This window comes from Rhopilema esculentum, chromosome 4, assembly GCF_057945365.1.
Source record: "Rhopilema esculentum isolate cy_ngs chromosome 4, ASM5794536v1, whole genome shotgun sequence".
Lineage (NCBI taxonomy): Eukaryota > Metazoa > Cnidaria > Scyphozoa > Rhizostomeae > Rhizostomatidae > Rhopilema > Rhopilema esculentum.
The window spans coordinates 2,248,734-2,266,126 of NC_142818.1; the positions used below are offsets into that span (position 1 = coordinate 2,248,734).

Consider the following 17,393-nt stretch of genomic DNA (forward strand, 5'->3'; position numbering starts at 1 on the left):
TGTATCAGAAGACTTTCTGTAGAGGAAAGAAGCATGGTTTGCTCAGCATTCTTAATTATATTAGTGAAATCAGTTGAAGATAATTCCAGTTGACATCGAATCCAAGTGCTTCGAAGGTTACAGTTGCTGCCAAAATTATTGGAACATTTGTGATATTTTCAACACTTGCATGAATCCGTCCCCCCCCCCTCCTTCAAACAATGTTGTCTAACAACAAAAGTTAAGGCATACTTTTTGGCAAACCTTTTTCTACCGATCGCTGTGATATACTGCATTGTAAGCAACATTGTTTTAAGGGGGAGGGGGTTAGTCTACGCACACGGGAAACAAGCGAAAAAAGAAAAATTTAGCAAAATATGTAGGTGTTCTAAGGAGTTTTGGCAAAGATTGTATGTCCCTTGAAAGCCGTGAAAATAAGGTCCAACCAACCTTAATTCAAGCGTAGGACCAAACGCACTGTCCGTTGAAAGGACATGTCCAATGATGGAAAGTGTCCGGCGTTTAGAGTTTATTTCAGTGCTAAACGACATTAGTTCGGTGTTAGGGTTTTGCAGTATTTTGCTTTTGGATGTATATTCTTTTGAACATTTGGATGATACCTTGAAGGTATGTCAGCTAGTTTGGCATCTGGGCTGTAGCAATATTTCCAATATTTCAATTCTTACGGATTTGGGAATAGTGAGCGTCTTCTAACTCGTGAATACTTACTGACTATTAACAATCGTTTCTCTTACAATCATTATACAGTATATTTAGATTTCTTATTGCAGGAACTGCTCCTTATTCACGCGCCATAATCAAGTCAAGCTTTAAACGATTTTCTAGCAGCAGAAACGAGTGTTTTATGTTTCATGCTTATTTAATGAAGATCGGATCAAATTAGTGGCTTTACCAATTCTCTAGTAGGCAAACTGAAACATTTTTGTGGTTGCTCTCCATTTTATCAGCTTTCCTTTTGGCTGGATTCTGCCTTGCTCAGTTAAAATTCTAACCACAATGGTAAGAATGTTTTCCCAAATATTTTAACTCAACTTGTTGAATGTCATGCACAAATCACAAAATGTGCTGTAATGTGTAGCAAGGTTTAACTCACTTTGTCTCAGCTTGGAGTTTTGTATAAGTGCCATCGATCCAACCGAAAAATGCAGCACGACACCATCTCTTTGGGTGTGTTGGTCTCAAAATGAATGTGTTGCTTGTTGGGTGCGACTACTGGTCGTTGTAGGTTAGTACTGGCAAACAGAAATAAAACAGTTTTTCATTAGATAACTGAATCGATTAAGTTTACGAGAAACATAATACTGCCTATTCTGTGCTATCAGCAGAGTACATCTTCCACGGGGAAATACCCTTGAGCTCTAAAAAGCTTTCTCTGAAATTAATGAAAACAAGGCAGGGTTGGGCTGTGGCAACTAAGTTTCTTTTGTATTCATTGGCCGTCCTCGGGGTCGTTGACTGTGTATAGGTTTGAAATTGGTGTTATCATTGGGAAACATGCAGTAGAGTTAAGATTTATCTATAATTCATGAGAGGCTATTTTCAAGTCTCTTTATCGTATAACTGACTGTGTTCCTAATGTTTCATAGTATCACCTCAGTAGTATAAGTATGGAAGATGATCATCTTTGTTTTGAGGAGGCTTTTTAAACAGATCAGAATCGCTTAACACAATACGGCAATCAGAAGGCAATCCTTTGGTTAACTAGGAATAATACCTGAGGATTAGTGGACAGTCTTTCGTCTCCTTCGAGATTATTTTCTGCAGCTGACATTATAAGCATTTATAATGAGGCGTTCATTGCTTCAGCAGAAAATGGCGCAATACTGTGGTTTAGATTTTGCAGCAAAGAATAAGGGTACGAGCAGTGGGTATTGGGCTCCACACCCCTTCAGAGATCTCAACCCTTCAAAAAGTACTTGAAACGCCAGAGGCCGACGCCCTGATTTTCTTATGCTCATGAGTTAAGGTTTGTTTTGGTGACCACGGCCTAGCAAGGCCTTCGCAAGGACACAGTTTAACCTTACAATTGCTGTAAGATGACGAGTTTCGAAACTCTACACCAGTTCTCAAAATAAAACTCAATTGTTTCTTTACTTTTCCACCTCCCGTCTACATGACAACAATTAATCCGTGACGGAAAAGGCAAGCGTTGGAAAACCTCTCAAAAATATAACCTTATCAAAACACAGTGACATAAAAGCGAATCGTTTACGTGTTAATGTAGAACGTTTTGTCCGTTTGCTGTGAAACATTTTGAGCATTTATCCGTGCAGGCGTGACTTTAAAAAGCCGTGATGAAGAAAGAAAGTGGCAAAGACGTTAACTTTCTTGTTAAAAAAATTAAGAGTTGTTTTAAGGGTTGAATCACAAACTTATCAAGAATACTGTGGCAAATCAAAAATATTTTTGAAAAATGTAAAGGAAGTACGTTTTCTCAATTCAAAATGACGGTCAGATGAGACTGTAGCGAATGAACCTGCCTGGTAAGATAACTTGTCTATTGCTAAAATTGAAAGATTTCATTAAAATTTGGCAAAGTATATAAGACTTTTCTATAATAAAGCTTTCGTATCTTATCTTGAGGGCCTCCGCCCAAAAGTTCAATGTAGGTGAATGCTTTCTGTGGCGTCTGAAAAAGGATCGTGTCATTTTTTGGTCCGTAGTGACTTTTATCGGTGAACGTCAGTTTTAAAGACATATTGTGTTATACTGTCATAGTACACAGAAGCCAAAAACAAAAAGCTGAAAATTATCTTCATAAAGACAGAATATCTGTGTTGATAGGGACTGATTTGTGGTTCGATTGGGTCATTCAAATAGTTTTATTGCTTTGTTTCAATGTTGAGCTGAAGGGGTTTTATTCTCTCTAATTTCAGGATTCAGATCGGTCTGGTAGATCCTTTCACTGACAAACGAAATATGGCGGCAACAAACAAGCTCCTAGCCACCTTAGCAAATTGACTTGGATATGTAGTACAGGCCTGTGCTCAAAATTCAATCTTCTTGCTGGAAGCCACATTTTCTTTTTTTATTCACCAAAACGCGATTTATTTAATGAGAAACTAAGGTCCAGGGCTGGTAGGCATTTTGTTATCAAAAGATTTTTAAGTGCCTCTTCGGTTTTATAGATCATTACCCAGCAATCATAAGTCAAGACGAGTTTTAAAATGGGATTTTCTGGAGTGTGTGGTTACCTAAGAATGAATGTAATCTGTATGTTACGTGTAGTATAGCAGTATACAGTGATACTCAGTGTCCAAACTGTTTTGAGTGATTTTTAAAAATCAAAATTGCAAACTACAGAAGTTTAGCTTTGAAATTCAATAAGGGTTGTTTCTTAACTTTCGAAAAATTGAACCTAACATTTCATATAGGCTGTTTCTTATAAAAAATTCGTGTCCAGCATTTCATAAATCTAACAGAAGGTGTATAACTTTGGTAACTTTATAAGACAGTCTTTAGTAGCTGCCTTTCGATTGCAATAGCACCCGTGTGCTTCTACTTTTAGTAAATCTAAACTATGTCCCTCAAATTTCTACATCCTCCATTTGCCTCATATTTCTGCTTCCGCCGTTTGTCTCATATTCGCCAGTCTTCATGACATGCCAGATTATATATGTCAGATTAAAACAATATTATGTAGAGAAAAGAATTGCAGAGACAAAACGGGATTTTCTTGAAAAACAGAGGGATGGTTCTATACATTTATTATCCTGTAACCTTGCCCCCCCCCTCTCCAATATCTAGAACCCAGGCTATGGCCATTGTCAAGCTGCGGTTTCGGATGCCGATCGAGTCAATTTTAAGCGGCGCGGATAGATAGAATATTTGTCCGCTTCACAAAATTGTTTGCGCAAACAAGTGTTGCAAGCTGGGTAAATTTATTGCACAAAAGGAAAAGGTTATGAGCCTTTTGATTGATAAGCATCGGTTAGATGTTTCATTCAACCTGCTAACCCTGGTCCTCGGTCAACAAATCGACCTGTGGTACACATTCTACGTGGGAAGGCTGTCTTGAGTCAGTCTGCAAAACGAGCGTTCGCGCCTGGACTCGCAGTGTCAAGCAGCCTTGCATTTTATCAGCTGTGTTTCATCGACCGATTGTTTTTTCGAAGTATCGATTTTTAGGCAATTGGCTGTTGACATGGATGTATCGAATTATGACATTGCAAATGCATCTTGTGAATGCAGTGTGAATTATAAAACCGATAGCAAAAATCGACAGAGACGAATCAGCAGGGCTGAGAAAGCACCCTGGGAACAGCATGTTGAAAGCAGAAGCAGGATCACTTCGCTTAGTTCTCCAGGAACGTACCGCAGATCGGGAATAAACAACTGTGGAGCTGGTAACCAACCGAGAAGGTCGTTGAAGAGCTTGTTATTATCTTGTCAAAAGAACAGGAACGAATCTTTCGATTATTCTACCAAGGATCCCGATCTGGAAGAAGCTGGGAAAGTGGATGATTTGCATATGGCTTTGAAAAGAAGCAGTTCTGTTCCGAACAGGGTTTCCTTTCCACTTCATGATGCTGTTAGGAACAGTGATTTAAAAGAGCTCGGGAAGTTATTTAAAAAGAAAAAGCGAATAGATATAGACTTGAAGGATGAAGAAGGTTTCTCGCCACTGCATCGGGCAGCACAGCTTGGTTTTACGGAAGCCGTGGAATTGTTGCTTGCACACGGAGCTAATGTAAATTTGAAAAGCAAAACGAACTTGACACCGCTATATTTTGCGGTACAAAGTGGGAACTTTGAGTGTGCCTCTTGTTTAATCGAGCATGGGGCGGATGAATCTGAAATAAAGGATGGCTTTACAGACACAAAGTTACCTGATTTCAAAGGGTATTCGCGAACGTCCCGCACTCGTATGTCTGTGCATAACTGAGAACCGTGCACGCGGCTGTTGGTTCAGCGTGCGAAGAAACCGCGAACGGAACGCAATGTAGGTGCCGTGTAGCACACGTTGTTGATTTTGAATGAGTATTCTGTAGAGGGTTATAATCTTCCGCAATTTTACTTTAATTGGATTTTCACAATCTCCACCGCGATTTTTATTACTCAATATAGTCTGTTGCTAACCTCTTGAAAAACACCGGTACTGCATGCCCTGTCACCTGATCAAAATGCTAAAAATGCGTTTCTTACTTCTTAATCGCACGAGGACGAGTCACGAGGAAACAGGCGTTTCTTCTATTTTTATAAATTCTTTATAACTTTGGCAGTTTTTCGATAAGCAGCATTGATAGATTTTGACCGATTGACGTTTTTATGCAACGGCTTTGTTTAAAAAGATGAAAGACTCGTTTATATAAAGTTTATATAAAGAAAAACCAGACAGAACTTTCCGAGATCTCGTCGAGAAATGTTATTCTCTTCTGACAGGTTCATCGACGTGAAAATGCAATTAACACTTTATGCATGTTCAGAAATATCATTTCAAAACATGAGTTTATTTAGTATAATAGCAGTTAGGCACTCATCGATAGGGGTGCTGCTTAACCTCTCTCCAGCAGTTAACGTTTATCGGAGATATGTGACAACATTTAACCTTCCTATACAAAACTGTTACCTTCCTATCTTTCCTGGGATGGGTTAAAGGTAAATCCTCTATCTACTTTTAGCAATGGCTTTACAAACATTGCTGTAGTAGAGAAGTGCAAGGGCTTAACATTTGCACCTTGTAGACGTGGGATGTCTCGTATTGGAGAAAGCGCCTCAGCAACAAGGAAGGGCCTACTTATGCAGCCGAAGCATGTCCAACATTAAAACATCATAATGAAAAAATAAACAATAAATGTTTAGTAAGTATATAAGAATCTTAGTGCTTCTTGGCCTTCACGCAAAATTTTATGTGTAATATGGCTAGAAGGAGAGCAAGCTGTAGGGGGGTTGGTGGTTACTTTGCAGCGTTCATGCTTGGAAACAGCTTATCTCGTCTAATGTTAGACAGTTTATCTCTGTAACAGGAATCGGATTCACACTTCGTTTTGTCAAATCGAGAAATAAAGTTAAGGCACTTGTCGTTTTTTTCTGAAATTTCCTTGCTTTTCATAAGGATCACTAAACTTCCTGCATCTTTTGAATACTTCCTAGGTCACTGACAAACGTCAAAGCTGGGTACATGGGCTTCCCACTTACTGCTTATACCGGTAAAATTGAATAACTCAAGATATGAAAAAAGGCTGTTGCTGTTGCGTGTTTTTGTTGCTATTGTTATCTGTTGCTTTTGTTGTTGTTGCTGTGGCTTTGACTAAGTTCCAATTGAAAGTCTCTTACATAACTCTGTTTTTGGCCAGACTGTAATTTATATCGCTATAGTAACGGGTTCATATGAAGCGACTAGTCGAAATAGAGAAGCAAGTTATAGATACTATCATATAATTGGGTTATTTCTGTGTACTGTGCTATATAACGTGCTTGCCATCAATGAAAATGTGATTGAAATCATTGTTGTCATAACTGCGCATGCTCTTTAATGTAAGAAGGTGGGAGATAACTACTTCACTTACTGGTCTTCTTAGCAAAATTTTAGCAAGGATAATCGCGTAGCTTTGAAGAACTTGCGAAAATTTTGTTGAGATTATTTCTGATAAAACAATTTTGCAGATGATATGCATTAAAACTAGGCGGGGTTGATGTTAATATTTGGGTAAAAATGAAACACTTTATAAACAACAACAGGCAGAAAACAGAACTACAGTGTATTCCCGATATAACGAGCCCCGGATATATCGAACTTCCCGGTATAACGAACTAAATGTCTGGTCTCTTGGATTCTGCCTACAAGCTCCTTAAACTCATTAAAAATTCCCTCGGTATAACGGACCCCGGATATTACGAACTCTCGTTACTGCGAACAAAATTTTAGGTCCCTTCACCATAATTACCCTTGATTTAACGAACTTCATAAAGTTTTCATCTGTTATTTTGATCTATTTCTTTCCGGTGTTCATTTGTCACTTGGTCTGAGGGGAAATCGTTTTTGTCATTGGTAAAACATACATCGGAAAACATGCACATTTTAGGATGCTGAAAATGGAGATGAGATGCTTGCATAAGTTAAAACACCTTTACAAAGCTTTATGACATTTCAGTGAAAAAGCACAGAAAGCCAAATTGTAATGTGTAAAGAACAACAATTATGATACTTGATTCCAGCTTGTTTGTTTTGAGCGAAACTTGCACAGAAGTTGAGGAACACCACACGAAGGTATTTTTATGCTTGGACTGCTTTCTCCCAGTTTAAAGAACTCCCGATATAATGAAATATTTTCTGGTTTTTTTCCCGAGTTCGTTATATCGATATTCAGCTGTAGTTATAGGTCAAGGACGGTGCCATGGGGTTGACATATCATACCACTTAATTCAAGATAAATTCATTATTTCATCAAAAATCGACGAGAAAATGAAATAACTAATTGAGTCGTAAATAGAGTCATACAATTTTGATTTAAGAGGGCGTAGCCTCTACAGCATTTAGGGACGAGACCCTGGTCAGCTCATGGATCTAAATCCCATATTTTTTTATCTGATACCGCTGGTCTTTAATCAATAACTGCCATACAGTATGATACTATCTAGCAACATTTCAACTATGCTCTTCCACAGCCCGAAAAGTTGCTGTGGTTGGCAGGACTGCCAAGGGAGAAAGATGCCCGGGGCAAGTTGATTTATATTAATTGTCAAATTCCGAAATCTATATCCCTTGTCAAGCCAGGAGCCTACAAGCATTGGTTGGCATGGGGCCCGGCCTCGCTCTCGGTGGCCCTGGAGCTTGGCACCTGTTAGCAGTACACGCAATCACAGAAGCTCGCCTTTAACTAGGTACAGACCACAATTCAAGGTGATTCATAATGGTTACCAAAACCACTTTTGTCCTTCAAATGTACAGAAATTGTAAGCTAATTTTGGAGAGAATTTAGCGGAAATTTTTCCCAGAAAGAAATGACGTAGAAAACCATGATAGTTACTTAAGAAACAATCGAACAATTGCCACAGTAACTGCATCTATGCTAATCCAGGGTACTTACGGATAGAAAATTTGACAAATTAGAATTTAGGATCTATGAAATGAAAATTATTTAGCACAAATGGTCGATTCAAACCATTCCCTTTCAGTTGGTCAATATAAAGCTAGGATATGAAATAGCAATTATTGGGCTCAATAACAAAGCTGTAGATGCATTCAAGATTACAATTTGAAAACAGAAGCGCAAACAACCAATCTATGCCAGCAGACCGAACGTTCATTAAGGCCTAAACTGTGTTGATTATAAAAATGACTACATATATGCTGGGCAGCCGAAAAGTCTATGAATTAGTGTAATAAATAGCAGTGAGGAAAATGAAAAAATTTGTTTGATATCAAAAAATCGTATTATTCCTTTGGCTGTTAAGATTCAATTTAATAGCTCAATTCTTTATCTTCAAGTCCTTCAATCTCTAACATTTGCTTTAGGATATCAGAACCCAATTTTAAGGCGAGACCTCCCAAGATAAATCCTATCAGGCCATTACTTTCATGGAATTAAAGATTTCAGGTTTCGGGCCACCGAAGTGCAAGGCCACCCCTGAAGTGTCTTTCAACATTTAACATTAACCACACCACATTACCTTAAACGATTGTGAAAAAATATAAAACTGGAAGAAAATACGACTGCTAGAAAGGAATGTCTGATAGTCTTAAAGAAAGAAATGTTTACAAATTTCCATACGAAGTGATTCAAATTTTAATTCACATTTGTATACAGTTGCGAAATAGCTTGCTGGGTGGTCGGAACTAAAATGTGCTTGAAGCCAAAGAGCATCTACAGGTACATAAATGCAAAGGTGTGGGGGGTTTCACACTCCCTAATATTTGAAATTCTTTGAATAAGTTGAAGAATTTGAGAGTAATCACAAGGTTTAAGTCGTAATTTCAATGCTTGATTACGTAAGAAAATAGTATAAAATAGCGCTAATGCCAAGATATATCAATTTTGAGAGTAAATGACAGGACCGTTTAATGATAAAGTTCTGTAAGTAATGGATAAGTATGATTTTAGTACGAAATTACAGTTTGTTTATTGTCAGTCTCGGGTTTATTACTCATCTTACGTTCTTTGACATCTATTGTCTTTGAAGTTCCAAGGGGCAAATATAACATGTTACTTTTGCGCATACACCGTTATATCTACTAAGCTTCCAATAAAATATTTACTACGCTTCTTATATTTTGCAAATATTGTACTAGATTCAGAATCAAAGCAAAAAAGCAATTTTTATCATCGGTGCATCATGATGAGAACCGCGGAGCACCGACTGAACATGGGCTCCGACAAAGGTTGGAAAGTGGGGGGCCAAGGGAAAATTTAACACCCATGACAAAAGATTTTGAAAAAAACTCTATTGTTTTGCCAAAAAGTGGGGGGCCAAGGCCCCCCGGCCCCCCCTTCGTCGGAGGCCCTGCTGAAGGCTATGATGTTTTGGAGGGCTAACATGCAATATGCCAGAAGAAAGATTGAAAATTATTTAGGGGCTAACTGATATTCAAACCCCTCTGAAGGCATGCATGCGAACTGGATGCTAATAGAACAAACTGACCTGAGTGCGTGCATGAACACTTAAAAGGCAGGTATTTTCCAGAGCAAAATATCATCTGAGCCATAAGCCATTTTATGGAACCAATGCAATAGAGAGGCTTTGATAATGGATGTATGGGAAGCTGTGATCAGCAAAGGTATAAACCATTTCTGTGGTATAGAACCCAAGTCAGTAACACAGTAATTTAAAACGAGTTCACAACAGCACATAGCTTCAAAAAAATCAACAAAAAAGTCAATCTGGTGCAAAATCACACTACATTGTGTACCAGAAATGCAGAGGAATGCAGGCGTATATGCAAGCAGAGCGCCGTAGTCTAATTGCTACCGCAAATATTTTTCCAGAGTAAAAGTTACTCCGCGCCGATAGCAATCCGGTATAGGGTAACGTAAGCCTTAGAATTGGTCAATGTTGTCAGTGGCAGACTGGTCCGCCGGGGTGCCGGGAAATTTCCTGGTGGACCATTGTCAAAGGATGGTTTAAATATGGTCTTGATAATAGATATAGGTCTTCACAAAAAGTATTGTTTCAACGGGCCCGAGTCCGAAGAATTTTATCGAAGAAGTTAAACAGGATCCAATGATGAAGAAATTATGAGATCCTTTTTTATCCTACTAGTTACCAAAGTCTCTAAAGCATTAAGTCAAAAACTTCTTCTTCATTTGCCTCAGAATACAGAAAAGAATCGTGCAATTTATAACTTTCAAGAAAAAATTCAAAGGCTATTTCACCTACCTACCTACCTACCTGCCTACCTACCTACCTACCTACCTACCTACCTACCTACCTACCTAACTACCTACCTACCTACCTACCTACCTACCTACCTACCTATCTACCTACCTACCTACCTACCTATCTACCTACCTACCTACCTACCTACCTACCTACTTACCTACCTACCTACCTACCTACCTACCTACCTACCTACCTACCTATCTACCTACCTACCTATCTACCTACCTGCCTACCTACCTACCTACCTACCTACCTACCTACCTACCTACCTATCTACCTACCTACCTACCTACCTACCTACCTATCTACCTACCTACCTACCTACCTACCTACCTATCTACCTACCTACCCACCTACCTACCGATAGTAGATTTTACCAACAATCTCAAAAGAAGTGGGAGTGGGGTGTCACATTCCCTTACAATTCCCCTGCTAGCTACTCCCCTGTATACTACACAGGGCCCGGTTTTCCCTATTAAGGGTATGACCTCCTTTCAAGATACTGGCTTCAAATGAAAGTGTTTATGCTTCAATCAGGTTAGAATAATCATTTGGTAACACGATAACCAATCCTTTCTACTGAAAAAACTCGAACGCAATCCTTTATTACAAGATCTTTTTTGTATAGGAATATTGAGGCTGAGGTTTGCCCAGATCTTAACAACGTAACAAGAATGAACTGCATCGAAATTGGAAAATCTTAAATCAATTTTTTAGTCGAAGTCAAGAAATAAAGGCTATCTTCAAAATTACAACAAACAAACGAAACATTTTAGCTGTTATTTATTGTAGAACAATACCACTAAAATCAAGAGCATTTGTTTAATTCCTAAAGATTCAAACCAAAGCTATGGAAGGCAGATAAAATCATGACTAAGTTTTTTCTTTACCCCAGATCTTTAGCCTGTGTTCCAGACCCCTAACTTGAAATTAAGGGGTCTGGAGCACAGGCTACAGGTCTTGAGCAGTGGCGTTACGAAGGTAGCCGAGGCATCTAGCGATTTTCCATCCCCCAAATTATCAATATTAGCAAAACAGTATAAAAAAGCATCAAATAATTATCGAAAGACATTCAATTTATGTTGACTGATGCATCATACAGGCTCTGGGCCCCTTGAATCCGATCATCGTATCCAGAATACCAGCTTCAACTTCATTTGAAGAAAAATCTATATAAAATATTTTTCTGGGAGCCCCTTAAAGTTTTTGAATTTAAGATAACCTTAGTCTGTTACGCCACTGGTCTTGTGTTGCCAATGGAAGAAAAAAGTGTTAATAGGTTCAGCTTTTGAACTTGATACTAACTTCGTTTAGTTGCTGTTATTTATTGACAGGGAGTATAAAATTATTGCGTTTAAAAATAGGTATTTGAAAGTTACGTTCTTGCGGACCAAGTCTCAATCATATCATACATTTTCATTTAAATCATCTGAAAACTCTCAACATACAAATAACATGACATATAATCTTGCTAGAAATCTAGATCTCAAGAAAAATGTCTTCGCAAATTAAAAGGACTTCTGTTTAATCTGACTACGCCAAAGAATAACCATTTCTCAGCCATTAGAGAAGTATAAGGCTTTCTTCTTGTGTATTTTGTCTTAATGTGAGTGATTAAATTCAAAAACTTTTCATTATCTAAATATGAACTTTACGATGTTTGATTTTCAAAAAAGGCAATTTCTTTTGTTAATGAACTTTTTTTTGGCATGGTATGATTTTCCTTGCCTCTTGCATTGGCAAAGACGCAAGGGAATGGGAAAGCTAATTGTACCTAACAATATTTAAGAAGCCAGGTCTGGTCGAAAAGGGTATGGTTCCAAAAAAGGACCCCCGTCCCAAGCCTCTAGGGATTTAGTCTTTACAGTTTAAAAAAGGGACACTACAATTCCTAGTCCAGGTCTGTAGTATTTCCCCTAGGAATATAGTTCTAACTGAGGGTAAGAGAAAAGAGAAAAATAATGCATTGTGGAAAAATGAATGTTTTTTACTTGCCCTATAATCGCTGTGGTATGGGCGGTGCTGGTACTTGCCAAATTGAATGAAATCTCTTATAGCTATAGTCACTGGAGTATGTTACTATGGGAAAAAGGATCTAGGAAGTGTTCTGGTAGACTGTGATTTAGAATTGTCTATTATAGTGTATGAATTTCTGAAGTGAAAAGTAGCTGTATATTCAAGTATCGTTTTAGTGCCTCTATAAATAAGGCAAACAGCATCGATAACCAGGAACCTCATTATTGATAAGGGATGGTTCAGGGATAGTTCAACTCCCGAAACATAAAGGAGCTATTTTACAAGACAAATATGCAACAAAGCAGTATGGTTTCGAAGAGTAAGTCATGAGCAATAAAGTTTTTGCCATGTTATCTTGCAATCAAAACATGACTTGCAAGGTGCATCAGAGACCATTGGAGGGGGAGGGGGTAAGGCAAAATGTTTAGATTGTTCAAGGGTTTAGTTGAGGCCGCCGCCACTAGTATTAAATTCTGGGGATAACCAGAGAATGCACCTGAATATTTACTACATCGGTTAAGACCGAAGGAAGATCTTAGGCAATGTTCATTAGCTTTCTTTTATAATTATGTCAGTGTGAGAACATGTCCAGCGTCAGATAAACATTTCAAAGAAATGTGAAGCTGCGCCTCTTTGAGCACCTTCCACAACTTCATCCCTGTCAGCATCATTGCTGAGCTACTCTGTGCTTGAGTTCGACACTGAGTGGATATGAAGGAGACTTGGTTTGCTATGTCATTTTCAATGAAGCAATAAAGATTACCTGTGATGTCCCACAGGGATCAGTTCTTGGCCCTTTGTTACTTTTAATTTTAAACAATTATTTACCTTTACTTTCCCAATTTTCCAAAAAGCTGAAATTATAGAAAGATGTGAGGGCTATCGGCTATTTTGCACGAATTCACTGTTCATGTTTCAGGTTCAACCTATTTTTAAGAACCTGAAAATTCTAAACAAACCACTGTCAAAAACAGAAGGAAGTCAAGATATTAGGTAGGGAGACTCCCTGTCCCTGTTGTCAAGTGTCCTCTGCGCCAGTGTTTGCACAGGAGGGCAAATCACTCTAAAAAATCTCATTCACCTTTTTTGAAAATCCTATGGTTTTATCTAAAAATCCTCAGAAATCCATTTGATTTAGACAAAATCTCGTACGCTATTTGCAAGAGAGAATCGCCCCTCGGTTTGCACTCCAATGTTGTAAAATGGTGCAACAGCCAGGGCAACAGCCAGGGCAACAGCCAGGGCAACAGCTAGGGCAACAGCCAGGGCAACAGCCAGGGCAACAGCCAGGGCAACAGCCAGGGCAACAGCCAGGGCAACAGCCAGGGCAACAGCCAGGGCAACAGCCAGGGCAACAGCCAGGGCAACAGCCAGGGCAACAGCCAGGGCAACAGCCAGGGCAACAGCCCATATGGTTGAGCATTCGATAAGCCTTTGTTGTCATACATTTTTGGAGTCGAAGTCATTTTAATATTCTTTGCACTCAATGCCAAAAGCGTGGTATCATTTGATAAATCATCTTCAAAGTTTGGCACCAGACCGGGTATATAATTTCCGCATACTTTCCTACCTTCTTAGGAATTGTTTTTATCAGTTTAGCTAAAATTATCAAACGATAATATAATAGGGCTCTTTTGCACAGTTTACAGGTAACTTACAATAAGCGGTATAAAAGGTGACGTCATACCAGCATAGTTTAAAAACGAATCAAGGCTCTATTCGGTGATCAGGGCAGGTGAGAAAGGCTGAAGAAGAAGAAGAAAGAACAGGACTGCTTTTAAGGTACAGTGTTGCATAAAATCTTATCTTTACTTTGCCTGGTTGAGAAGAACTACTTCGAATCGAAAATTTAACTTAACGAATCAACGGGGCTCTAATGCAGGGAAATAATGAACGGAGGGTCGAGAGTATGAAGTTACAATTTAAAAGAAAATAGATGGCAATGAAGCCCCATTGAAGGGCGGAACTCCTGCGTTTTCCAAGTCCTGCAGGATTTTGTTTAAAGGACAATATTAATCCATAAACTGTCCAAAAAACTGGCTGACAATGTAAAAACGAAAAGCATTAGAGGAATATCTTCCAGAACCTTTGATGATGAAACGCTATACAATAACTTCAATCTTTTTTTACAGGACTAAAAATCAAGAAGAAATGAAGATTGCTATCATATTCTGTCTGTTTGTCTGCTTCACCATGGATGGCATAGAAGGAACAGGTGCAGAATTATTATTATGTTTGTAGCTTTGAAGTAACTTTCTAAATGTTTCTGGCATGTTTAACCAGGCCCTATCATAAATTGTGCTCTTAACTTGCATATGGTTTTACACACATATAACCCACAAAAGCTGGTCATAATTTACACTCTTTTTTAATAACCAGTAAATTGAAGTTCGGACTGGCAGTTCTTAATTCTTCCAAAACTTTTGAGGATGGATTTTTCTTAACTTTTTCTTAAATCATTTGGGTGTAAGCAGTGCAGTCGCTAGCTACGGTACACTGAATGAGGGTGCAGGCCTCATTTGCCAACAAAGTAATTGATCCATTCTTTATTTGCTGACATGTTTGAACATTCCCCAAAAGACACCCCTAGATAGCAAAAAACTCCTCGTCTTTGAGATGAAATTTTTTGAAGGGGGTTTCGCATGCTGAACATAATTGTTTCACAACTTTGTTCCAAATCATATCATACTGTACCTCAGCGTCAGCTTATTCTTAATTTTTTCTCAACTTTCGCCAATTTTGAGGCTTGAGCTTTTATAAAATTGTTCTTATAAAAAACATGTATTTAATAATCAAGTTTTCTCAATTGCAGAATGCCGTGATCAAATACAGTCGAATCTTGCAGGGTATATGTGGCAATGAAATTCTGCCCTTAATCGAAATGCATCGCTAGTTATGGAGCAAAAGCAGGTCCTTTCTACAAACAAGTGAGTGACATTGCAAAGTCTGAATGCGCAAAGACGTGTGGATACTGCTGAAAAGACAGTCGTAAACCGAAACACAGTTTCAAACTTCTTGTAATTTTTGCTAAAGTCTATTGGCTAAAGTCCATTTATATGCAACTGTTTTGTTAAAGAAATTGTCGTTTTTCTTGTTATTCTTTAAAAAACATTTGCTAGATTTACAGTCGTGTCTTGTGCACACAAGAAATCCAAGCCTTTAGAGATTCTAATGCAAAAACAATATAACTTTCACTTCTATGTAAACGGCTGAAACCTAAGAATATCCATACAATAATCGAGGGGCAAATCACTTGAAAAAAGTGTACGAGATTTTCAGATTTTTTAAAGATCTTGGAGACTTTTTAAAATTTCAAATTTTTTGAGATTTTAAAGACTCTTCAAATAATTTTTCAAACAAGAACATTTTGGGATTATGTTTTTAGCTTCTGAGCTGGTTTCACTGGTAATTCATTTTTCCAACTCGCACATTCATTCTTTCCATTCGATGATAATATTATTTTTGCTCTGTCCTGTTTGTTATACACACTTTTTTATAAGAATACCTAGTTCTTTGCTGATCCGAAATATTTTTAATTTTGTTTCATTTCGAGTCTAAGATTATTCTTAAATTATTCTTAAGCGACACAAGGTGTAACTGAGTTTCATTATCGTGAGGAAGAGTACGTTATTTCAATAACATAAAGCGTGAAACTTGCATATGTTTTGCTTCCCAAAAAACTCAAATAAACAAAAATTGTACTCTTGATGAAGCTTGAACCTTGCATGATTCGAAAATTATTCTTAAATTTCAATGATTTTGAACCTTAAAATTCTTTTAGACTTCTATAAGAATGATCTAAAGTGGCAAAGTGATGTCGTCATAAGATCTTTTCTTAGAATTTTTTACTTTGTTATGGCTAGATGGGCAAAATGAAAAAAAGTTCTAAAAAGGCCTAGCGACATCAACATTTTACTTCCCAATTGTCCTCTTATGATCAAAGCACAGGCTGACGAGAGGGAAGGGCCAGAAAGTGTAAGTTTCTCGAGGATGTCGAGGTTTCTCGGAAAGATATCATACAATAATACACTTCTTATTAAATGATAGTGCAGTGCAGTTCACTTCTTAATTACGCCCCAGGGCCTTCAAGCCAATTGGGAGCTGCCCTGCCAAAACAGTCGTCCAGTGAAATAAATGCGGTCACTAATGTCCTAGCCATGTGATACCATGGCAACGCCAAGAAAAAGAACTGGAAACTCAGAAGTCGAATGAACTCCAGACCTGACCCTCACCCGTATACATAGTGTTTGAATGAAATCACAACATTTTATAAGGATACCGGAAAAACTGACCAGCATTTTTGTGACAACTAAATAGGCTTTGACTTGGTTAGTTGAATTTTTGAAAACCCTTATTGATCAAAGTACAAAACAAGTACAAAATATTTCTGTTGATATTTTGCGCATCGTTTTGGGTAACTGTTAGGTATAACTGTGTAAACACAGTTATGATCGTAAAAAATTGAATAATTCACTATCTATGTTTCGTGTAAAACAATGTCGCAGAATGCCTGTTGAAGTGTACATAATATCAATGTGTTTCTTAGAAAATCATAAGTTCTTTCAGTCCTTGAAGTCTGCAATGTCCGCGTTTTAGACCTGGCCCTTGCATTTAGCAAATGGATGTATCATTGATTGATGTATATCTTATTCCTGTATGTCAACGGGAATGTAGTTAGTTGAACTTATTTAGCTAGCACACGGTACTGAGTATTGAGTATTGAGTAATGAGCTTGAATAAAAGTTATGACATGGAAAACAAAATTAAACAATGCACATTGAAAATAGATAAGGTAGGTATTTGGAGAGGCTTAATCAAGAACTAAGACCAACTAAAGATAATAGATCACTGAAGAACTTCGATCAATTACTTCTCTTGTGAAGAGTCTACCTCAGAAATAAAAATCTGCATGACTTATGATTTTATTTTATTCAGTGAAGTACAAGATGATGACATGTTTATATTTGTGAACTTTACTTCAGACTCCAAGCCACGCCCTCTTCTTTCTCCCCTTTACTGTTCTAACCAGCTCCCAATTCCCCACAACACCTAGTTTT

General features: G+C 37.9%; 1 protein-coding gene and 2 long non-coding RNA genes across 4 annotated transcripts in view; 2 read left to right on the forward strand and 1 right to left on the reverse strand.

Moving 5' to 3' along the window:
• The window catches only part of LOC148960300 (uncharacterized), a 58,918-nt gene that overhangs the window by 40,339 nt on the left and 1,186 nt on the right, over positions 1 to 17,393 (reverse strand). For both annotated transcript variants that reach the window (XR_016145194.1, XR_016145193.1), the window contains one exon: positions 1,094 to 1,232. This is a non-coding gene — a long non-coding RNA (uncharacterized LOC148960300). The remainder of the gene's footprint in view (positions 1 to 1,093; positions 1,233 to 17,393) is intronic.
• On the forward strand, positions 3,826 to 5,006 carry LOC135690733 (uncharacterized). Its single transcript, XM_065208377.2, has one exon. The coding sequence runs from the start codon at positions 4,145 to 4,147 to the stop codon at positions 4,883 to 4,885; it is 741 nt and encodes a 246-aa protein (XP_065064449.2). The 5' UTR covers positions 3,826 to 4,144; the 3' UTR covers positions 4,886 to 5,006.
• On the forward strand, positions 13,964 to 15,916 carry LOC148960301 (uncharacterized). Its single transcript, XR_016145195.1, has 3 exons — positions 13,964 to 14,118; positions 14,469 to 14,551; positions 15,149 to 15,916. It is a non-coding gene; the product is annotated as an uncharacterized LOC148960301 (long non-coding RNA).